The 24,662-nt window shown below is 39.1% G+C and overlaps 1 protein-coding gene across 1 annotated transcript in view; it reads right to left on the reverse strand.

The window, feature by feature from the left end:
• ROR1 (receptor tyrosine kinase like orphan receptor 1) overlaps positions 1 to 24,662 on the reverse strand; it is a 410,563-nt gene that overhangs the window by 19,498 nt on the left and 366,403 nt on the right. The window contains exons 5-8 of the mRNA XM_037827019.1: positions 22,167 to 22,294; positions 19,703 to 20,020; positions 18,334 to 18,579; positions 580 to 791 (exon numbers count right to left, since the gene is read on the reverse strand). Coding sequence (XP_037682947.1) covers positions 580 to 791; positions 18,334 to 18,579; positions 19,703 to 20,020; positions 22,167 to 22,294 — 904 coding nt within the window. The remainder of the gene's footprint in view (positions 1 to 579; positions 792 to 18,333; positions 18,580 to 19,702; positions 20,021 to 22,166; positions 22,295 to 24,662) is intronic.

Below are 24,662 nucleotides of genomic sequence, written 5' to 3' on the forward strand. Positions count from 1 at the left end.
GGGTTGATTTAGCACAGAGAGGAGAGGCTAATTTGGGCTACCATAAAACAGCATGCAAAGAGCATACAGGAAGGACAAGAGAGAACCCAAAACTTCTCTTAAAATACGCTTAAATCAACCAGAAAGGGATTTCAGGTTAGGTGTAAATAGGAAATTTTGACAGTGAAGTTAGTGAACAATGTTGGGTTTCTTCTCTCTTCTCTCTGTCTCTCTCTCTTTCAGTTTGGATGGAAGAGTACAGAATTTCCTTCTTTGAAAATGTGGAAAAATAGCTTAGATTCTGAGTCCTGAGGGGCAGGTACAGATGACCTCCTGAAGAGCCCTTCTAGCCCAACATCTCTATGGTAAGACAGTGACAAAGCTGGTGCAACACTGAAGTAGACACTGAAGAAAGTATGTTCAAGCAGCCTGGGACAAAGTTAGAGATGTATGGTTAGTCTGTGCATTTGCTGAAAAAGATCTCTAGTGCTTATAGAACACTGATTATACAAATTTGATTTCTAAGCTTGGGAGGGTTATGATATTTTGCTTTAACTTGAAGGCCATGGAATAAACACAGTTCTGTGCTGCTAACTTTACCTTGGGCTTATATGCATTCAGCATTGACATCTCTACATTTTGACCTCTGACGTGTTTCGGTTGCCTCTGGACTGGCGGTGATGATGACTTCTGGTTATTGCGGCAGACACAAATGAAGAAGAAGAGTAAAGCAATGGCTAAAGGAATAGCAACACTTGGCACCAGTATGTACAGAATTTCCATTTTATTCTTCTCCTTGGAATCCTTTGAATCTGGGTGCAGAATAGAAAAAGAACAAAAGTTTTCCTCATTAAAATAACATGTATAGTATCACATTGCATAGTTTAAAATGACCATCTCCTATTCTTCTATACACACAAATCCACTGTGAGAAACAAAAAGAACCTATTGCTTACTACAATTTGTTTCTATCAAACCTTCAACATAATTTATTGAAGTTTAAAAGTTTAAAGTTCAAATGTTTAAAGATTGCAAAGGGACATTATGAAGCCTTTGTACGTGTGTGGGTCCCCCCGATGTTGCCTCTCTTTAGCAAAAGACCTGCATTTCTCTAACACCTTACAAGTTAAACTCCATGTGAGTGGACTGTATACATCCAAGAGTATTACCATGGACTGTAAGGCTCTACTTCCACTGGCCGCCAGCCAGATCAACCATCACAATGTGGTATTCCAGAAATCATGCCCCTGTCTTGACTGGCTTGGACTTAAAGGGCTACTCTTGCATCTTCCAGAATCAACACTAAGAATCCTGGCTTCAGCATCCACAAGGCCACTGGCCTGAGAATACAGGGACCTGATGTCAGGGCCAGGTCAGTCTCTGGATAAGCTGTGTGACCTTGAACAAATCATTCACCTCTCTGGGCCTCACTTTTTCTCATCTGCAAAAGTTAAGTGTCTGCTTTGCCTGACAGTTCCCTCCAACACAGCAGCACTGCCTAGCTTGACACTTTTTTGAAACCCCGGAATTCTTCTTAAATGGTGCGCCTGTTTGGATAGATTATGTCCCCCAAAAGCCATATTCTTTAAACCAATCATGTGGTATATTTGGATTAGGTTGTTTCCATGGAGGTGTGACTCACCCAACTGTAGGTGAAATATTTTGATTAAATTATTTCCATGGATATATGGACGCTGCCCATTTTGGGGTGGGCCTTAATTAAATCACTGGAGTCCTATAAAAGAGCTCAAAGCAGCTGAAAGATTTTTGGACAGATGTTTGCTGACACTTAGAGATGCTAGCCCAGAGTTTGCTCTGGGGAAGCTAAGGGAGGACAAACACCCCAAGAGCAGCTGAGAGCCTTTTGGAGAGATGCTTGGGAGCTGCCGCTTAGAGATGCTTGGAGACGTTTGGAGATGCTAGCCCAGAGTTTGCTCCAGAGAAGGTAGGAGAGACAAGCCCAGAGACATTTTGGAGAATGCCATTTTGAAACACAACCTGGGAGCAAAGGAACAGCAGATGCCAGCCATGTGCCTTCCCAGCTGACAGAGGTGTTCTGGATGCCATCAGCCATTCTTCAGTGAAGATATCCACTTGTTGATGCTTTAGTTTGGACACTTTTATTGCCTTAGGACTGTAAATTTGTAACCGAATAAACCCCCTTAATAAAAGCCAATTAATTTCTGGTATTTTGCATAACAACAGCATTAGCAAACCAGAACTTTTTTGAAACCCCAGAATTCTTTTTAAATGGTTTCATGTGAACCCAATAATTATGAATGGTAACACTTTGAAGCATATCTTTGAAATCTTATATACCCGTTTTACCATTGCCTGAAAAAGAATATAATATTCCTATTCTACAGAAGTACGTGAGACACACTTTTCTTTATATCAACTTGAATCTGACTGTTAAAATACTTTGGGTATATTATCATTAATGGGGTATGAGAGTGGCAACAAACACATGAATTATGGGATACTAATGAGAGAGGTTACATAATGACATGCCTTGATCACCAATAACCTCATTAAATATCTTGCTTTAGGAAATTCTAAAAGGTGAAAATTCAGGTTAACATGAAATTCAAAGGTTATTTACTTTACAAAAGGAGTAACCATGCAGCCATTCACTCATTATTTCACTTGTTCAAATCAATAAAACCTATTATGTGCCAAACACCCTTCTAGGTACTAGGAATATAAAATTAAATAAGACATGTTCTTAGACCTTAATGACCTTATGGTCTGTTAAGGAAAACAGAAGAGATAATTTTACGATATGTTGTTGTAAATGCTACAAAGCAAGTATGAATAGAGTAGTGAGAAGAGACCAAAAAGTTCCTTTAAATAGTGAGCTTCCTAGTACACATAAATTAGAATATAATATGCTGTGCCAGTTTGAATGTATTATGTCCCCCAAAACGCCATTATCTTTGATGCAGTCTTGTGTGGGCAGCCATATTAGTGTTGATTAGATTGTAATTCTTTGATTGTTTCCATGGAGAGGTGACCCACCCAACTGTAGGTGATGACTCTAGTTGGATGATTTCCATCCATTTGGCACAGGCCTTGATTAGTTTACTAGAGCAATATATAAGCTCGAGAGAAGGAGCAGGCTTGCTATAGCCAAGAGGGGCACTTTGAAGAATGCACAGGAGCTGAGAGAGGAGCTGCAGATGAGAGACAGTTTGAAGATGGCTGTTGAAAGCAAACTCTTGCTCCAGAGAAGCTAAGAGAGGACAAACGCCCCAAGAGCAACTAAGAGTGACATTTTTGAGGTGCTGAAGCCTAGAGAGGAATGTCCTGGGAGAAAGCCATTTTGAAACCAGAACTTGAAGCAGATGCCAGCCACGTGCCTTCCCAGCTAACAGCGGTTTTCCAGACAACATTGGCCATCGTCCAGTGAAGGTACCTGACTGCTGATGTGTTACCTTAGACACTTTATGGCCTTAAGACTGTAATTGTGTAATCAAATAAGCCCCCTTTATAAAAGCCAACTCATTTCTGGTGTTTTGCATCCTGGCAGCATTAGCAAACCAGAACATATGCATTGTTTTTATTTGCACACTCCTTCTTTGGGAACCTATTATTCAGGTGAGATATACCAGTAATCACATTTCTCTTTTCCCCATATAAACATACTCAAAAGAGAGATTAGAAAGGTGCACCCAAAGCTGGGCGGTGGGATTGTTTTCTGTGGGCTAGCCATCAGAGGAGTTTAGGGAGGGGTAAAATCTAGTTACTGGGTATAATAAAAACAACAATTTTAATATTTATTGAGTGTTTTCCACTGGCACAAAATCATGTAAGCTATTATTACATGAGCCAGGTTCTATTCTAAGCATGTGTCATTAACTCATTTTATCCTCACAACCAACCCCATCAGGTAGGTGCCATCCTTATCTCCATTTTTATAGGTGAGGAAGCTCAGGGACAGCGTGGTTAAATAACTGGCCCAAGGACATACAGCTAGTAAGTGAAAAACTGGGATTCCTACCCTCTTGGTCTTGCTTCAGAGGTTCTGTTCTAGCCACTACACATACCATCAATAACTTGAGAGTGGTGGTTGTTTTGTACCTTTTTCTCATGGTAGAGCACCTCCTGTTTCATGGAGGTAGGAAGGACGAGGTTGCTCTGAAAAGTGGAGAATAACACTGAAGCTGCACCAGATATTGTTGCCTTTGAACTCCCCACTTTACACACTATGATAGGTAAAGGGATGACCCAGGCATTGCTAGAGGCCATTTTATCACTGCCAGGAACTGCATCTCACCTGCTTTAATAACGATTGTGTCTGCATGTATGGGGGTCAGGGGAGAGACAGAAAATCACATGTAGGGAAGATAGACATACACGTCCATGGATATGTGGGAGGTTGAACCATGTATCCCAAGAATGGACATGTTCTTAATCAAAATCCGTATTCCTGTGGGTGTGAACCCATTGTTGATAGGGCCTTTTGAAGATGTTATTTTTAGTCAAGGTGTGGCCCAACTGAATCAGGGTGGACCTTCATCTGTACTACTGGAGGGCTTTATAAGCAGAAGAAATTTAGACATAGCCAGTCAGGGAAGGCCAGAGGGAGAAGCTGGAAGTCAACAGAAACGGAAAGAGCAGACAAAAGGAGAGAATGATGACAGGAGGCAGAGATGCAAGCCAAGGAACCGTAAGAACTGCTGCAAGTCAGCACCAGAATGTTACAGACTCCAAGGAGAAAGCACTGCCTTACCAAGGCCTTGACTTTGGACTTCTGTCCTCCAAAACTGTGAGCCAATAAATCCTTGTTGTTTAAGTCAACCCATTTTGTAGTATTTGTCATAGCAGGCTGGCAAACTAAGACAATACACATATTAAAGGCAAGGTAGTATAATGAGGAAGTGTGCATTTTACAGTCAGAAAACTCTTGAGAACCACCTTTGTCTTTATCTTGTGACTTTCAGTAGGCACTTATCCTCCTGAACAAACATCTGTAAAATGGGAATGATAATACCTACTCCATATAATTGTTGTAAAGAATAACTTGGTAAGTATCTATTCTAGTACCTATTACAACTCAATCACTCAATTAGCATTGAATTAGCATTGATTTCCTTTTCCCTTAGAGTAAGAGGGGGTTTAGGGATATACTATTGGGCTGAGGATTCTAAATAGCCTCAAGCAAGGAACTTAACCTTTCTGATCTCTGTTTCTTCATTTATCCAATGGGAACAATAATACCTGCTCTACCTATCTTATTTGGTTCACTTGAGAATCAAATGAGATCATGTTCATGAAAGAACCTTGGAAAATTGAAAACTGTCACGTAATTGTTGGATGCTATCATTATTAACATTTTAAAACATTTAAAACATTTCAAATTTCTTAGAACCCTTGGGGAAAAAAATCTCTGGTGTTATTCTTGGATTTTCAGTGAAATCATTATAAGTTAATGATTACAAAAGGAATGAGGCTAATTTAGTACTAATATAACACTAGTCATTTTTCCAGCCTAGATTTTTAGCCACAGAGAAAGTAGGGCTCTCACCTGTCTAGGAAACAAAGGAGTCTATTCTGTATTCATTCCGTATCAGATTGTTTACGAAACGTCTTTTGTTGTAAACGGGAGGTTTGGAACAAATCTCGGGACAAATCCCGCCGTAGGTCTACAGGAGAACAAACTTTAAGAGGCTAAGTCCTTTAAACACAGTCAAATTTGGCTTCTTCTGATTACACTGAGGATATGCAAACGAGCACAACGGGCTCAATGTCTTCTTGCCAAGTGAAATAATCAAGCGGAACAATACACGATCATGTTAGAAGTGACAGATAACAAAGCCAGGCCCATTGTAAGGAGTGCTACAGCAGGCTTCTTTCCCCACTCAACTCTCTGGATTTGGTCAGAAGAGAATTCAGTCTCTGGCTCAACAAAGTTTATGTAAAAATCTTCCACAGAGCAACTAACAGTACTAATGGAAAATTAGAAAGCTAACATTTGCAGAGCTCCTTTTTATGTTCTAAGCATTTGTATTCCTCATGACAGCCCCACACTTTGGTGTTATCATCTAGATTTAAATGTAGAGAAATTGAAGTTGAGAAAGGATAACTTGCCAAAGCTGGAAAGTAGCAGAGTCTGGGTTGGAAGGCAAGCCTTCCTGATTTCAGTGCTTCCATGCTTTTTAAACTATATTACTAATAAATAATTTTCTCTAAAATACTATATGAAATTGTGTTTCATGATTCTCCTTCAGATCCAAGGTTCTCTTTCAGTGAGGGCTAGCATATAGTAGAGATCATGCCATTTAAAAAAGTATGTACCATTTAAAAATATATTGTATAAGAACAATGGACTTTATTTTCACTATTCATTTTAAAGAGTAATTGACGCCTCTAATACATTATAAAGAAAACTGGTTGAAAAGTAGATTGGTGAAGATTTTTAATACTTTGGAGTAACTGTTTAAAAGTTAAATGCATGGATTAGTTACATGAAGTTAAATACTTGGGATTTTTTAAACCAACAATTTAGTTCAGATCACATGATTAAGTTCCTTTTTAAAATCAACAATTTGGTATCACATTCCACATCTGACATTCCTATTGTATTTTTATAAAGATATTCAATACTTTGATTAGAAATTAAATATAATGGAGAAAGTATTGCTTTCTTATCCTGTGGCTTAAAGTATGGTAAACATGATTCCTTATTCTAGAAGTTTAAAAAACATTTAAAAAGTGAAATATCATATGGGATATTACTTTGAGTTACAACAAGAAAACCCTCAGACCTTAAATATGATGGGAAGAAATCTTATAGAACCTTAGAATTGAAAGCCAATAATAATCTTATCTGAAAAAGAAAATGTAAAAAGCAAACAGGAATAACTACCACTTATTATTTGAACACTACAGAACAAGGGTATATGGAGCAAATAGGAGACTGCTGCATCAGTGATATATAAAGCATATGCTTGGAAGATAAAGGAGAAGGGTGGTAATTAGGCCTTCGGTTGGCAATCCAGAACCAAGCATTCACTCTCTTCACTGAATTATGGAAATACTAAGGAGATGACCTATTGCTGTATGTGTCTTCAAACGATTCTTAAAAAGATCTTGAAAAGGCCATATACAGAGATTAAGATTTCCTCTTAATAAGTTAGGTGCACTACTGTGAACACTGGGAGAAATTGTAGTGACTGGAATCCACACGAGTTCACTAAAAGGCTTTATAAACTCTCAGGGCCTCAGTTTTCTGCCCTATAAAAGGAGAGGCGGGCTAATCTTTCATGTCCCCAAATTCAGCAGGTTGTATAAAATCAAATTGTTTTCATTTTGATGGAATTATTTTAGATTGGTAGACCAAACACATTTAAACTTTAGCAAAACATTTGACCAAGTGACTCACGATATTCTTCAGAACAGGACAGAGGGCAGGATAATAATATTGCTAGATGGGTTTGTAATTCACCAAATACCTCTACCCTAACAGTGTTATTCAGCAAATAAACACCAAACTGTAGAGGGCTATGCTTGATACAACCTGCCTGTTCAACATTATCATCAAATACTTAATGATGACATGTTTATCAAACTTGAAAATGACCTAAATCTAAGAAAGGTATATAATTGTTTGACTATAGAAATAAAATTTTAAAGGATTAAGTTAAAATAATGATCCTAAACCAACAGTTGAAATTTTACAAATAAATATTATATCATGCAGTTAGGTTAAAGACATTGCTTGGAAAAGTCCATGATTAAGCAAATCTACTAAAATTGTTGATGTGACCAAACAAACAAACAAAAGTTAAGTTTTGGTGGAGACCTAAAGGCTCAGTTGGTCCCAGCAACAGTATGAGGAAATTGCTTTAAAAAAAAAAAAAATATATATATGTGTGTGTGTGTGTGTGTGTGTGTGTGTGTGTATGTGTGTGTGTGTGTGTATATATATATGGCAATTATAGCAACATAATTTGCTCTACTGGTAATACTGGGTAATGATTAAACACATCATGGTCCTCCTCTATCTGCTCTGGTTAAAAAGAAGGCATCTTCTATTCTAAGAATCATACTTTAAGAAGGGTATTTAAAGAGAAAGAAATTTCCAGGAGAAAAGGAAAATGGATACGTAACTGTAGCAGGAGCTAGGAGCCATTTAGACTAAAGAGAAAATCAAATGAAGGATATGACAGATGTCTTCAAATCTGAATGATTACACCAGATGTCACAAACTAGAACTAGCACATAAACTAGTTCTACATTGGCTTTTTTGCCTTTGTTTTTCAAATTTGAATTTGAATTAGTGGCTGTTCTAGTTTGCTAATGCTGCAGAATGCAAAACACCAGAGATGGATTGGCTTTTATAAAACGGGGATTTATTTCGCTACACAGTTACAGTCTTAAGGCCACAAAGCGTCCAAGGCAACACATCAGCAATCGGGTACCCTCACCGGAGGATGGCCAATGGCCTCCGGAAAACCTCTGTTAGCTAAGAAGGCAGCTGGCATCTGCTCCAAAGCTCCGGCCTCAAAACGGCTTTCTCCCAGGACGTTCCTCTCCCTCCAGCAAGCTTGCTTCTCTTCAAAACATCACTCCCAGCTGCACTCTCTTACTCCCCCCGAGTCAGCTCATTTATGTAGCTCCACCGATCAAGGCCCACCCCGAATGGGTGGGGCCACGCCTCCATGAGAACATCTCATCAGAATCATTGCCCACAGCTGGGTGGGGCACATTCCAAGCAAATCCAACCATCACCAAAACGCCTGCCCCACACAAAACCACAAAGATAATGGCATTTGGGGAACACAATACACTCAAACCGGCACAGTGGCCAACTTCTTTTTTTTTTTTAAATCAGGAGATTTCATATGTAAGCTTTGGCTGCTTAGCTTACAACGACAGAACTTTGAACAGTGGGAGCTTCACATAACCACTTTGGAATGGAGAGATTTCCCTGTCTCTAGAGGTCTCTAGAAATGTTCAAGCAGAGGATGGATGACCGTGAAGTAGAGGTTATGCTTTTACAGGGGTCATATTAGGCTGGATGATTTCCATGGCTCCTTCCAAGGTTCTATGATTTTGTAAGCTGAGTTCACATAACTTAATTAGGACCCCACTCAACTTCTGACTCTTTACAGAACAATTAATTTAAAGCCAGTGATGGATATTTTCCCACAGTGTCCTCAGACCACCAGATCTAGTCTCACCCCTTTTCTTCCCAGCTCTGTGCTGAGACTGACCTCTGTGGACAGTATCAGTGGGTGCCCTTGATCTCTGGCTTCTAGTTAGGTGAGGCCAGTGGGAGGCACTGGCAGGAGATGAGGGCAGGAAGAGAGTACGGTTGACGTGTTTGTTCTGCTGCTCCCTCCTTGCCAGCTTGCATGGGGTTGGCTGCATCCCTCTACTAAAGGCCACAGCATACATTGGGCAGCCTCAGCTATACTCTGCTGGTTAAGTTAAACCATTGTTCCCTTTGACTCTCCAGGTCTACAGCTGGTAATGCTTCTCACTTTTGCCAGCTCTAGGTCTTAAGTCATTCTTTGTTGGTTTCCCCTAACTCTGCCCACACATTTATAAACAGTCCCTTTATTAAACCCCCCTCAGTACCTCTGTGTGATTGTGCCATTTGTTTCCTGCTAGGACTTTGATACACAGCCAATAGCAACAATCATTTTAGTGCTTCATCAGAGTTCTGTCACAAAAGGGTTAAGATGACAATGAGCACTTCCCATCTGCATGGTGGAGGGTTCAAAGAAGAGTGTTCAAAAGCTTATTGTTAGAGCAGCTTGAACACTGAGCAAATGACTCATTGTATATTGAGCTCGATAAAAAAAAGTTTAGGAGAAAATTATTTTATGTTTAAAAATGTTTATGGAACATGACTTGGCTATAAGTTTTGGGTCACTATTGTTCTTTACTTTGTCAAAAATATATAAAGACTGGAGACTAAAGTACATCTTGAAAATCTCTGTAGCATAAAAATAACTCTTCCGGAAAGCTTCAAACTATACAAAGCACTGCTCTATTCCCTCCTTTTTTCCCCCTCCCCACCATCCACTTCACTGTAATGTTCAATTTTGGTTTGAAGAAACGGCTGAAAGACAAATTGCCTCACAACAGGTCTTCTATGAAATATGGGAGAAGGCTGCTGACAGAGTGAGTTAAAAACTGCAGTGTTTGCAATCTGGAAAACATCTGCCTTGCCCCGAACTGTAAACCACCACGCTGTAGAAAACGTTTTGTGACAAAGCAGAACCCAGGGCGGGTGCTTGTAAGGTTATGGGACAAGTCAAGGCTATTCAGGCACAGAACTGGGCAACGTGCCCTTTGGCAAATTGTTGCCAGCCAACAACGTAAAAGGAAATACAAAAGCAACAGGCCAGGTATGAAAACTCGAAAGGCAGGCAAGTGGTTCACTGCTTTTCTTATCAATGGGTACTCTTCGATGAAGCTAGGTTAGGAGTAAAAACAGTATTGCTACTTGGAAGTTCTGGTTGTTTGGTAGAGGGAGAAATCCCTACTTAGAGGAGAACCTGACAAGCTGGCCCAGCTGGAGGAAGAAATGTGGTCTCAGGACTTGATCAAGTGTAAAATAAAGGGCCTATGTCTGGATATGAAAATGGCAGTACCATCAGGTTCTGCCTCTCCATACAAATCAAAAAAGAAACAAATAGGGGATCTCAATTAGTGGGGAAGGGGGAGAAACTCTAAGTCACATGGTACAAAATAGCCAAAGCAATAATAAGCAAACTCATAGAGTTAGAATCTAGAATATAGGTTACCAGGGGATAGAATTGTAGTGGAGAAAGGGAGTTGATGTTTAATTTGTGCAGAATTTCTATTTGAGTTGATTGTAAATGTTTGGAAATGCATAGTGGTGATAGTAGCACATTATTGTGAGTTTAATCAACAGTGCTGTATTACGTTGGTGAGTGTGGTTGAAAGGGGAAGTTTTGGGTCATGCATGTTACTAGAAGGAAAGTTAGAAGATAAAACATGGGATTGTATAATACAGTGAACCCTACTGTGGATGAATGGACTGTGGTTAATTGTACAAATATAAGAATGTTCTTTCATGAATTATAACAATTGTACAACACTATTACAAGGTGTTAATAAGAGGTGTTATATGAAAAAATACACCTAATGCAAACTATAGAAAGTAGTTAATGGTAATACTTTAATATTTTTTCATCAATTGTAACAAAGGCACCACACTAATGGAAAATGTCAACAATAGGGTGGTATATGGGATTGTGTTTTTTACATGACTTTTCTGTAAACCTACAATTTCACTAATTAAAAAATAATAATAATTTTAAAAAATCATTACAGACACAGTGTATAATGTATCGTGTGATTCCATTTATACAAAATGTAAATATAAATAAAGTTTAGAGACAGGATTAAATTAGTGTTTATGTAAGGCTGGGGAAGAGTAGAGGGATTGAGATGTGACTGCTAAAGAGTATGAGGTTTTTCTTTTTGGAGTAATGATAATGTTCTAAAATTGATCATGATGATGAATGCATAACTCTGTGATTACACTAAAAGCCGTTGATTGTACACTTTGGATAGACAGTATGGGATGTGAATATATCTCAATAAAATTGCCATTAAAAAACTTGTACAAAAAAAAAAAAAAAAAAAAAAAACAAAATAGCCAAAGCAAAAAGACAAATCATTGCAAATGGAGCTCCCAGAAAACATACCACAGCTCTGCCTCCAGAGCAGAGTACAAAGCACTGATAAGGGTGATGGTGAAATGGTGAACCTGGGAGGTGTGCCTAGGTGCCAACTGGAGAGAACATAGGCAAAATGTTTCTTTTTTCAACTTAGTTTCCCACCCAACCCATGTAATTTGGCTTGGAAGGTGGCCACAGTGACGAGAGGTAAAAGTGTAGTGAATGGAGGTTTGCAGGCAGGATCTCACTGAAAACAGCCAGCTCTGAGAACTGGTGTCCTGGGGCTCCAGGAACGGAGGAAAGGTGGACCAGGAAAAGGGCAAACACCATGAGGCAGACTACAGCTCATTACCAGCTGCGCAGAGCTGCTGGGGAGCTAGTCCATGTCAGGGCAGAGTCTAAGTGGAGGTTCCTGAGGTTTCTCATATGAATAAGAAAATCAATGGACAGCTTCCCCAAGACCCATAGAGCTCTTGTAATGATCAAAGGGAAGAGAAAATTCCCTTGAAATTGTCTAACATTTTGTCCTTTAAGCAGTTGTGGCATGGTGGATGGAAGACTGATTCTGGGATCCTGTGGACCAGGTTCGAATCCTGGCTTTAGTAGTTAAAACAATACTGTGTTAGCTTCTCTGCCAGTAAAATGGGATGATACTTTATCCTGTGGTTATCATGAGGATTAAAGCTATTGGATCAACGTACTTTTATTGAGCATCAACTAAGTCCTAGGCCAGAGGCTGCTGTAAAGAACTTAGCACAGTATTCAGCAGTCATCATTAAAATGCAAAGCACATCTAGTGCACATAAATGTTTAAAACTATATGACAGTATTTACGGTCATCCGTATTTTTTCTGTCTGATCCTTCCACTAGATTGCAAGCTACATGAAGGTGTGGACTGATCTAGCTTGTTCACAGAGTCTGAAACATAGTAGAAGTTAAACACATACTAGTTTCAGCAAGTGAGTGAATAAATTACAAACTATTCTAATTGTTAGATGCCTGGGACAGGAAAGAAAAGACAGGGAGGATGAGAGTTCAGGTCTTGCCTGAACTATCTTTTTTCTTTTCTTTCTCTAAGCACTGCCTAGGCATCTCCCCCCAGTCTTAGCAGAGCCAATTCCCAGAATTCACGGTAGACATTTTTGGTTGTATTTAATTTTATATTCTCTCCTAGAGTAAAAGTTCACAGATAAAACAATCTGCAGCAGATTGTTCTCCAGTGCCTTTATTCTAGAAAGTACAACAAATGCTTTCATTCTGCATTTAATTAGACCTATGCTTCTTTTAGCCTTCGTTGAAAGTAAAACAAAAGTTATCAGTAGGAAAATGAAAAACCCTATGGAGATTTGAAATCTCCTTAATTTAGACTTAACTAAAGAATGCAGAAACATTACCATGAGACTCTCTCCCAAATAGGAGGGAGGTTGAAAGCACGCATTTCAAATCTGCCTCACTACTTACCAGAACTCACTGAAAGATGAAAAGTTAATCTCCCTGTCTATGTATCTATCTATATCATCTATCTCTCTATCTCTCTCTCTGTCTATCTATCTATCCATACACCAAACAACCACACACATACATTCACAGACACGTACTTACATGCATACATAAATCATAGGTTTGAGTCCTGGGTCTACTTCTGATTAACCATGTGACTTTGGACAATTTACTTAATCTCTCAAAAGTCTCAGTTTTCTTTCTTGTCCATAAAATGGGTATAATAAAACCCTGTTTTTAGGATTATAGACCTATCATACCTGAGATGATGCACAAAAAAATTAAGCATAGTTTTTGGCTCATCATAAGTACTCAATAAATGGTAATTGCTGTTTGATATTATCATTATTTTATAGTCTAGACTTGTATAGTGGAGAAAAGAGTTTCTTAACTCAGGCCACTGTTGATATTCTGGGGCTGGGTAATTCTTTGTATAAGCTATCTGGTGCATTGTACAGTATTTAGTAGCATCCCTGGCCTCTAGCCACTAGATGCTGGTAGTAATTCCCCCTCATATCAACCAAAATATCTCACTGTTCCCTGGGAGGCAAAATTATCCCTGGTTGAGAACCACTGGTGTAGAACCAAAAGCAGTGGTCCTAGAGATGGAGACCTGGTTTCTATTAGCTCATTTGTGATCTTGGACAAGACTTACCATGACTCTAGGCCTTAGTTTTCTCGTAAATAAAAGTGCTGGAATTTCCTACTTTATGTTTCATGGGTTTTGTGAGGATGAAAAGAGGGAAAAAAAAAAAAACCAAATGCTCTAAAAAAGTGCTATAAAAGTAGGATTCTACTATGAATACTTTGTTAGCGGGGTGGGGCCGTTGAAGGTGATGATGAGAAGCCTTGCTTGGCTGACCTGCTCTCTTCTCTGATTCTCACTCTGGGGAGCCACTTGCCTCTCAGCACTGTCTTATTGATCACGTCAAGGATTCCCTGTTCCTTTAATGGATGTTATCTGTAGCTTGGCTTGAAGAATTAAAGAGAACTGCTTTCTTTCAAAATGAAATGAAAACGTTCTTTACGTTTTTGTTCTAAGTGGTGAAAACTGCCTTGTCAACTCTAGATTTAACTTTCATCTAAATCTATCTCCATATGACCACAATGAACTGGTCCTCGGAATTTAACCATGTCCTCTGCAGATTGATATTCAGAAAGAAATGTTCTGGGAGTTTCCAACCTCACTGTACTGATTAATACCATAATAATATATTGGATAATGCTATGATGGATTTCTTCATCGGCAAGGAAACATTCTTTGATGCTATATCATATTATGGGAATCAGCATGGTGGAATCCAGAGGCTGAGCCTATTGTCTTTCTTGTATTTATTTCTGAAAAATCTTTAAATGTCTAAGAGAAGAGTGTGAGCTTTGGAGGTTGGTTAGAGCCGTATTTAGATAGATGAGGGTTCAAAGTCCAACCCCATCAGTGATTAGCTGTCTGATTTAGACAAGTGATTTGGCCCTTCTGAACCTCAGTGGAATGGAGTTAGTAACACCTTCTCACAGAGTTGTTATGAGTTTTAAATGGAGATGAACAGGTAAAGCCATGAGCACTGTGCAGGCACATAGTAGGTGTTTTATTGGTGTAAGTGATCTTTCTTACGGCAGTCTGAACATGGTTTTCTTTCATCCCTCCAAGTGTGTTTGGTCTGATAGCTTCAGGAAAGCTGCTGAAATGAAAACCAATACTTTTTAGGTATAATTGATAGTCTTTACATAAAATAATTGTAATAGAGTTTGAGTCGTTGAATCAGATTATCAACAAATCTTCCAGTTTATGGGCAATTACCTTCTATTTCTGATGGGCATTAGTTAGAAATTAAGGGCCAGGAGTCGCCTAAAGGACATTTTTGTGAAGTTCATCCAAAGTAAAGTGAACAATGCATTTCTTTGTTAAAACAATTCTTTTGGTCTTCTTAAGGACATATATTAGTGTCCTGAGGCAGCACAGTAGAGTAGCAAGAAGATGAGCTTTGGAGTCGGACAGACTTGTCATTTACTAGCTGGGTGATCTTGGGCTCTTTGAGCCCCAGTTTCCTCATTAGCAAAATAGGGCTAATAATACCTGTCATGTTATGAGGATGAGTATAAATAAAGCATATGAAAACACCTGCTATTGGACCTGGCTCAAGTTTTCTTTTATCCTGGATTCTTCTGCAGATCTTCATATCTTACCCGGTTTAGAAGAGATGGGGCAACCAAGTAAATGACCATAAATCTGTATTTTATTTTTACTTCTTTACCATGAATGTTGAATATAATATGTGGAAAAAGTCACAAATTATTAAGTACAAGACCTTTTTAAAAAATACAGGAGAATTTTCTTTGAAGTTACCGATGGTAACTGCTAGAGTTTATTTTTTAATCTGTTCTTTATTCCCCATATGAAGGTATTTTAAAGTCCAGCCACACACAAGGGGGTGTGATCACCATCTTCTCCAACCTCTTTCTCCATGAAACCATTTTGTAAGAAAAGACAATATGATACTAGGTAACACATGAGAATGAAATTGTAGAATAATAGTTGCCCCAAATGTTTACCACTAAGGCTTCTTTTTAATATTTTAATTATTTTTTCCAATGGACCTCTTTAATATGTTTTAGCTCTCCTTTTTCTTGGTTCTGTAATATTTGTGTGAACTTCTATTGTATCATATACACTGCATTGTAACTGGTACACCTCTAAGGCATGGATCACATTTTATTCCTCCTTCAACTCTCTCCCCATAAGAAACTCCCAATTAATATTTGTTGAACTGACAGCAAGCATTCCTCTATAAATGTTGACTATATAATAATTATATTAAATTCCTCTTTATATATTGACTATATAATAATTATAACAGATACTATTTATTGAAGAGTTACGATGTTCCAAGCACCATAGAGTTTTTCAGTGATTAACTCATTTATCCTCACAATAAATCCTAGGTGTGTATCATTATTATCTCCATTTTACTGATGAGGGAAATGAGGAGGGGTTAAGGAAATTGCCTAAGAAAACACAGCTAGTTCACAGAGTAACTGGGATTCAAACCCAGGTACTTTGAAGCAAGAACCTATGCCCTTAACCACTGTAATAAACTGCTTTTACTATGAACTATATATTTATAGTTTATCTGTCATTGCCATTAAACAGATTTATTTTGCTTTCTCTTAAAAGAGACCATATTTCTTAATGGAATAAGCAAAAACAGGTTTGAGAAACAGGGAGACCTGAATTCTAATCATGATTCAGCCACTGATAGCCTGATGTCTTAGGACAAGTTGCTTAATTATTACTGAGTCTCAGTTTCTTCATCCATACGATGGGGATAATAGAGGCTGGATATGATGATTAAATGAGGTAACAGAGGCAAGATAGTCTTGTACAGGATCTGGCACATAGTAGTCACTCAATAACATAGTTGTTACATTATGGAGGCTACTGATGCTGATCATTCGGTCTAAAGTCAACTGTTGTCTTCAATTAATCTTGCTTGTCAGCCAGATACGTTCCTCTTCCCTTTAGAACTGGGCTGTCCATTTTCTAAGCCTGGCTTCCTATCCATTCTCATGGCCGTATGCCATTTGTATGCCAACACTTCCTAAATATTTATCGCCAGCCTATACCTCGCCCCTGAACTCTAAAATCGGATGTCCAACTGCCTCCTCAGTCTCTCTTTTTGGATTTCTGAAAGGCATCGCAAACTCAGCATGAAAAAAAAACAAACAAACTCCTGATTCCAGCTCCCACCAAACTTGCTCCTCCAGTAGTTTTCTCCAGTTTAGCAAAACGCAATCCCATCCCCAAACCTTGGAGTTGTTCTTGAGTCCTCCCTTTCTTTTGTATTCCACATTCAATCCATCAGCAATCCCTGTCATCCCTACCTTTCAAAATAAATCCAGAGTTTGACCACTTCTCACCACCTTCCTGAATCCTCCTCCTGTCAAGGTCCCATTATCTCTCCCCTGGATTATTGCAGTAACTCCCTTGCTTCTGCTGTTGCACCCCTCCTACAGTCCATTCTCAATCCAGTAACCAAATAGATCCTTTAAAAATATATGCCAGATCACATCAGTCTTCTGCTCAAAACACTCTAGTGCATTTCCAGCTCACTTAGGGTAAAAGCTTATGTCCTAAAACGGCCTAGAAGATGCTACATGATTTGGCTCTGTTACTTTTCTGATCTCATCTTCTACTTTCTCCCCTTGCTCATTCTGCTTCAGTCTCAGTGGCCTCCCTGCTGTTTCTTGGATGTGCAAGTTGTACTCCACCTTTTGGTCCCTGCTACATCTCCATGCCTGAATGAGTGCCTGGCATGTGGTAGGTATTCAATAAATACTTTTAAATAAGTAGCTTGGATAATCATCTTGTTAAAGACCCAGCTCACCTCAACTTCTGTTATTTGTGTGTTCTATGACTAATTCTTCTTGTTTGGCCCTACCCTGCTCAGCCTTGGCTTTCCCAGCAGTGGCATCCTGCCTCTCCCACTATACCTGGGAAACTCACTTGACATTACCTATGAGACCTAGAATCATGAAGACTAATCAGAGTTCCAAAATCGTCCCAAACTCCAGGTTTCACTTGCACCTTCATTCTCTGTCTCCTACCCTGCAAACATTTTTTAGAAAAAGGAAGAGACAGGTTCAGGAATGTTATTATCTTTCTAGAAACCTGTACACTTCTTCTAGAGTATAAAAGGATGAGTAAGAGGATACAGTTTATCCACAAATTGTCCTGGATGACTGAGTAATGGCTGTAGAGTCATTCTGCTTTGTGGGTGTTCTTCAGGACACACAGAAAATAGTGATCTTTCTGCCTCCAATATCCCTTTTATGCTAAAAAGGCATAATTGGACATGGGCCATTATGGGTAACATCTTTTTTTCTGCCCCTCTACATGAATGATTGTGTAAGCTGTTTTACCTGTGCCTCTGAAGAGACCATTTCCTGTTATATGCACTAGCTCCATGGCTGAACTGAAGGATACAAGCAGCTTACCCCTCCAGAGTGTGCTTTGGCACCCTAAAAGGTATTTTATGTAGAAATGGCAAGGTTTATCTAGCCTCAAGACATGGTTTGAGATCAAACAAATACTATCAATCTCTATTGCCCCTCCTTATTCAGTTCTCCTAAGGGAGTGGGGAGAAGGCTTTTAAAGGCAGTTAAATACATTAAAAGCAATGACTTGTTATTTACCACATGCTGGGATGTCACAGAGGTCAGACTTAAAATTTTCATCCAAGGTAAAGCACCAGGGAGCCTCCTTCTGATTCCCTGGGTTGCGGCAATAGGAATGCCCTCCATTCAGCTCGGGGAAACGGAGGGCGGTGAACGTGTGTGTGTGGGGGTACTGAGAATTCCATGGCTGGCACTGCCGCCCTGATTTGGTCACACTGACAGTCCCCCGGTAGTCCACACCTGTGCTGTTATAACACTTGTGATCTGAAAAACACAAAATAAAAGCCCCCTGCTGTGAGAAAGGAATAGAGGAGATGCTGGAGCTGCCAGCCAGCAATTTCAGGAGGAGAGGACATGCAATTAACCTCTTGGCCAAGGCCTCCCTGCTGGGAAGAGGCCACTCGGGGCAGAGCCTCCCTCCTTGCCGGGCTTGGACCCACGGCCTGCCTTACAGTAACATTCCTGGGAGGATTTAAAGCTTATGCTTCGGGAACAAAACCAGCCTTCCACAAGTATTTTCAATTGAAAATTGGAACTGGGGCGGGACCTGCAGGCACAGGGGAATTTTCTAGCAAAGGCTTCAGGGAAGGGTCAAGCTAAACTTTTCCTTCTATTGCTGATCCATGGCTTTAGATGTGAATCATCTAATAAAGAATCTAGTTGGTGATTCACAGAAAGTGCTTATTAGGGGTAGCGCATTATGGTTCTCTAACAGGAGTTAGGGCCATCTCCGAGCTGATGGACTAGACAACCCTGAGAAGCAGGTCCTATTATGAAGTCCTTCCAGATGAACATAAGAGCTATTACTTGACAGTTCTGCAGAATCTCTTGAGTTGAAAGAAATTGATTTCTGGTGATGTAATGGTAATGTAATGGTAGTAATAACGATAGTGATGATAATAAATTATTGAGCATTTACTTTGAACTAAGCCCAATTCTCAGCATTTTAGGTGCATTAACTCATTTAACTAATAGAATTAACTCCAAAAGGAGACTAAACAATTCCTAAGGAGTTTAATCCTAGATGAATGGGAAATGTGCAGAGGAACAGTCTTTTTTTTGGTGGAGGTGAAGAAGTAGAGGATAGAGGCAAGTCCATTCTCTATTTTATTTAAAAAAATTTTTATTTTATTTTATTTCATTATTTTATTTTATTTTTATTTTAAATATTTTAAAAATTATTGTTTTCATTAAAGTTTCTAAAGGTAGGCACTGTGTCTAATCCATAGCTGTACGTTCAACACCTTGCTTCGTATTGGGTATTGAGCCCATTAGAAGGTGATCTGACCACCAAGGTGGGTAATTACTGTGGGTCAAGGCCCAGTTTTCACTCTGCCATGGGGTTGCTGCCCCAGGACAGAAGAGAAGGCCACGGACTACCACTTACTTTTATTTATAGGATCCGCCATGGGAATTCCAATCCGGATACAATTCGCAGCTTCTGGGCTCTCTGGCTGGGGAAGATCTTCACAGTTTGGCAGTTTCAACCTCATCAGAATCATGGGATTTGATCTTGCAAAAATGTACTCGGTTTGACACAGGACATTTTCCAGGATTTCACATTCATCGCGACACAAGTCACGGGGCTTTGGGGCAGATGAGGTTTCGTCACAGTAAGGGAAGGCATAGTGGCACAGGGAAGGAATGGCAAACTGAGAACACTTATCAGATAAGTGGCTGGAGGTGCCAATCATGGTGAAGGCAGCTGAAAAACAAACACAATTATTAACTCCCAGGGGCATGGGTTTATCTTCTCTGCTTATCTAGTCAACAGATATCAGATATAAACACACATTGGGAGAAATCTGCTGGGCCCAACAGACAAGGCCAAGAGAAAGAGATTTATTTCAGATGTCTAAGCAGCTTACTTTCACAGGCTTGAAAAAATCATTTTGACTACAAAGTTTAAAAAACAAAACAAAACAAAACAGGATTAAATTACATATGTACCATTTCCTAATAAAAAGAATTAATTAGGTTACAGTACAATATATTTTTCATTTTTACCACAAAGCAAGAGAACTGTGTTTCATCCGGTACTTTTTATTAGTTTCGTGAGGCTTCACAAACACTTGACAGCTGCAGGGCAGAGCTTGCTTTATGCAGTGGCTGTGCCTGATCACAGGATTTAGTTTTGTGTCTTGCCTCTTGCTGGGTGAGTTTGGATAACTTGCTTAATTTTTTTGTGGCTTGAATGCTTTCTACTCCGTCTTCTGAAAAATGAGGGAACTCACTTGGAAATTCTCAAAGAGCACAACGCAATTGTCCCAGTGTGTATTATAGAATAGTGGTGGTCTCTTAGCTTAACCAAATAGGGTATTTATGTACAGAAACAGCACCAGCTTCCTCCCTTTGACTACCTCCTATGAGGCTGTTGAGACACTGTTCCCCAAAGTGTGTTTCTCAGAACATTAATTCTATAGTATAGAATTAATAGTGTTATGAGGAATTAGGATTCCACAGTCAAACAAGTTTGGGAAATTCTGGTTACACAAAAGTAAATGGATTTTTTTTTTAAAACTTAATACTTTCCAGTAAGCTGATTTCCTTGAAAATCTAGAGAGGATTATTATAAATGGATTACCACATAATTATAGCAGAACTCCATATTTATTTTGGTGAATACCTGGTTAAAAGTATGTTAAAAACATTCTTATATTAGACTGAAATGTATCTTCAACAGCTTTTCCCCATCTGTCCTACTTTTGCTCTCTGGAATTTCACAGACTCTCTCTTGCTCTTGAAAGCTGGAGGGTGATTTCAGCAAGTGGCAACTATACCTTCTTACAGTTGCTTCCCCAGGTTAATAGGTGCCCCCCTACCCAGTACCTTCAGATTCCTCATGGGATGTAATTTTGCTATTCTATATGCCTGTCTTGGGTTTGTTTTTGCCTTTCTTAAATCCTAGGGCTGCTTGATTAAATACAAGATGCCCAGTTAAATTTAAATTTCAAATGAACATTTGAGACATACTCATGCTAAAAAAGTATTTACTGTTTATCTGAAATTCAAATTTAACTGGGTATCCTCTATTTTTATTTGCTAAATCTGGCAATCCTATTAAAACCTCATGAGGTAGTAGTTTTAATGGATTTCAAAGTGTACATGCACAGAGACAGGATAACTATACTAAGGGAATAATGAACATGAACTGATAGAAGGGGTCTAAGTTTCCTGTAACCTCCAGAACAGTTGTGCAAAATTGTGTAATCTGCTTAACCTGTCTACCTCATGCACTCCAGAAATTGCCTCACTATTCAGTTTCCATTAGAAAGAATGACATTTGGAATTCAAAAATATGATGGGTAAAATATAGAATGTTAGAGCAGGAAGAGTCCTGGGATCATCACCCATTTCATGAATGAAGAGATATTCATGGAGGGTAAATGATTTCCCCAAAGTCATAGTTTATGGTAATGCAGGGTCTAGTGTTCAGAATTATAAATTCTAAACTCATTCCCTTTCAGTCTACATCATGTTGCTTCCAAATAGTAAGCTCTGCGAGGGCAGAGACATACCCAGCTTATTCACCACACCATCATATCCCCTGCTCAGCCCAGTATGCCAAAAGCACTAATAACATTTATTGAGTGTTTGAATGAATGTGAGATTTCTCAAAGTTTTCTTTTCCTCTAAGAGTAAACGTCAATAAGTTATTTTAATTTATTATAATTATTTTGATATACTTAATATATAAATTCTGGAGCACAGAGATCATGTCACATGCATCTTTGTTCCTTTTCCCAATCCATGTGCCTAGCCTAATACTTTATCAAGAGGGCTTCAATAATCTTTTTGGTGCAGAAAATCATTATTCAAGCAATAAATACAATTTCATTGGTGTTACCTACCTGTGATCTGATTTTCTATTTCCCCTTGCATGTGCAAAGACTCCATATAGACAGTGCGGTTGCCAATAAATCTTGCACATGCAATACCTCTGTATGGCTGACAGAACCCATCTTCTTCATACTCATCTCTAAAAATAAAGCACAGATATTAGTGGATGCAGCACATACATATATAATTGGCTCTGATTGCACGATACCCTAAACAGTCACCAGGGGGCGAAGCTAGGCACTATATCCTAAAGACTGGGCTAAGGAATCAGGCTCTTGCTGGATTCCATCCATCACCTGTGGTCACATTGGTCAAGTTTCTTACACCCCCAGAAAATCATCCCAAAGCACAAAATCATCCTTAAATATGGGAGAAAACACTTTTATTTTCGCAGCTGGTGGTGGGGTGGGAGATGATGTAGTCATAAGAGTAAAGAGGAAATGAGTTGGAAATCTGGGCACATGTTCTACAGTTTTTTGTTTTTTAAGCAGAGATTATTTCTGCTTCACTTGCTACAAAGGCGTGGATACATTATCCCCAAGATCCATTCCAACTGACATGTCAGTTAGGGGGATCCACAGGGTGAGAAGCTGGGTACACCAGAAGGAAACCAGAGGACAGCCTAGTTAGATGGCTCCTGGGTGCTTAAGACCTATTGTCTCTATCCTTAGAAAGAGGGCAAGGGCAAACTGTGGACTGGAGAATGAGTCACTAAATCCAAGGAAATCTAGAGAAAAGGTCAAACTGCCATGTTTATGAGCTGACCTCCCCCTGGATGCTATTCTCTGTTAACCTGGCTGGAATCAATAAACCATTTGAACAAAATGTCATTTTCCTCTTCAGTTTTGTTTGAGTTAAAAGCACCCCAGAGAAAATGTCAAAAGAACAAAATTCTTTTCCTGGGCTTAACATTTGGGTATCCTTAGGTAAGCTGTCTGACCCCTCTGAACCTTGGTTTTCTTATTCATAGAGATAATAATTGACCCCTCTACTCTATAAGTCAAAGTTGTAAGGATCCCTTCAAATAATGTAAAAGCTTTTTAAAAGTGCTATCCAGAGGTAACATGTGCTTATTTTTAAAGTGTTTACAATTACCAATGAGGACATTTATTTGAAGAACAGTTATTTACTAAGCTCCTACATGGTAAAATGGACCGTGGTCAATGTTATGGCCCAGTACTTCCCCACTTAGGGTTAACTGTGGGAGTCCAAAAAGTCCAGTGGAACTGAAAAACAACAACAACAACAACAAAAAACTGATGGGGTGGACAATGAAAGACACTAGTTTCTCAGCTGCTTTCTCCTCCCCATTCACTGAAACAGTCATTTCAAAGGTGGAGATGGGGAAAGTATCTTTCATTTAGTAGAGAAAATAGTTTGTATTGCAAAGCTCTTAAAAATGTAACCTTTAAGGACACATACAAATGAATACATCATATACCTGACATAAAGACATTGAAATTTTAATGTTGAAAAATCCTGCAAGCACTCCACATGTTTACTTTCATAAATCCTAGGGTAATGCTGAAAACTTTTTGGCTTTAATTTTACTTGGGTTGTAAAATTAACCCCACTTTTATTGGGTAACTAATATCATAAACCCATGGGGAGAAAAGAGGTTCTTGGATGACCTAGCCTTGGCTCTTGGAAACATAAGTACAGAGACCAGGGTACACCCTTCATTCTACCTCCTGCTATTACAGACGATACTTTTCTATCCCTAGGCATTAGCAGAGCCCTGGATTTTTAATGTGTCATTATGAGAATACCTCTTTCTCTCCTACATTAAACTCTCAAGGCCTCAATTTATGTCTCTTGGGAGGACAAAACTCTGGAATTATCCCCAGATATAAATCCCTGACCTACTGGGAATTCCCATATTTTATGTGTGAAGCTTAGGCTAAACTTCTTACCACCTTTCCTGTCCAGAAGACTCTAAAGGGAATCATTGAATACTTTTTGTCAGAATAAAATGAAATGCAATTTCTTGGCCACACAGTTTTTATCAAGAGCTTAGAGCTGTAGGTATACTGAATTTTTGACTGTACCCAGAATTCCCACTATTCTGGCTAGCCTCTTGGAGGCATATATTAAAACAATAACAACAAAAACAACAAACAACAAAAACATTATGTTATGTCTTCTGCAGGAGAGTAGTTCTCAGCCCTGGCTGCTGCTAAGTATCTCCCCAGGAAGCCCCACCCCAGACCTATTAAATCATACTCTCTAGGGATGTAGCTTAGGCATTCATGCTTTTTGAAAAGCACTCAGGTGATTCGAATGTGGTTGAGAACCACCACGTTAGAAAAACAAACAGGTATTAAGTATCAGCTGGTCTGCTGGGTACCATGCTAAGCGCTGTCCTCAAAGCAACCCCTAATGAGGTATTAGTGTCCTTATTTTACAGAGGGAGAAACTCATTATGGGGAAATTAAGCAACTTACTCAAATTCAAAAAGCGAATAGTGGTTGGGGATTTAAACTTAACTTTCAAGCTCAGTGTGCAAA

This window comes from Choloepus didactylus, chromosome 2 (genome assembly GCF_015220235.1).
Source record: "Choloepus didactylus isolate mChoDid1 chromosome 2, mChoDid1.pri, whole genome shotgun sequence".
In the NCBI taxonomy this organism is placed as follows: domain Eukaryota; kingdom Metazoa; phylum Chordata; class Mammalia; order Pilosa; family Megalonychidae; genus Choloepus; species Choloepus didactylus.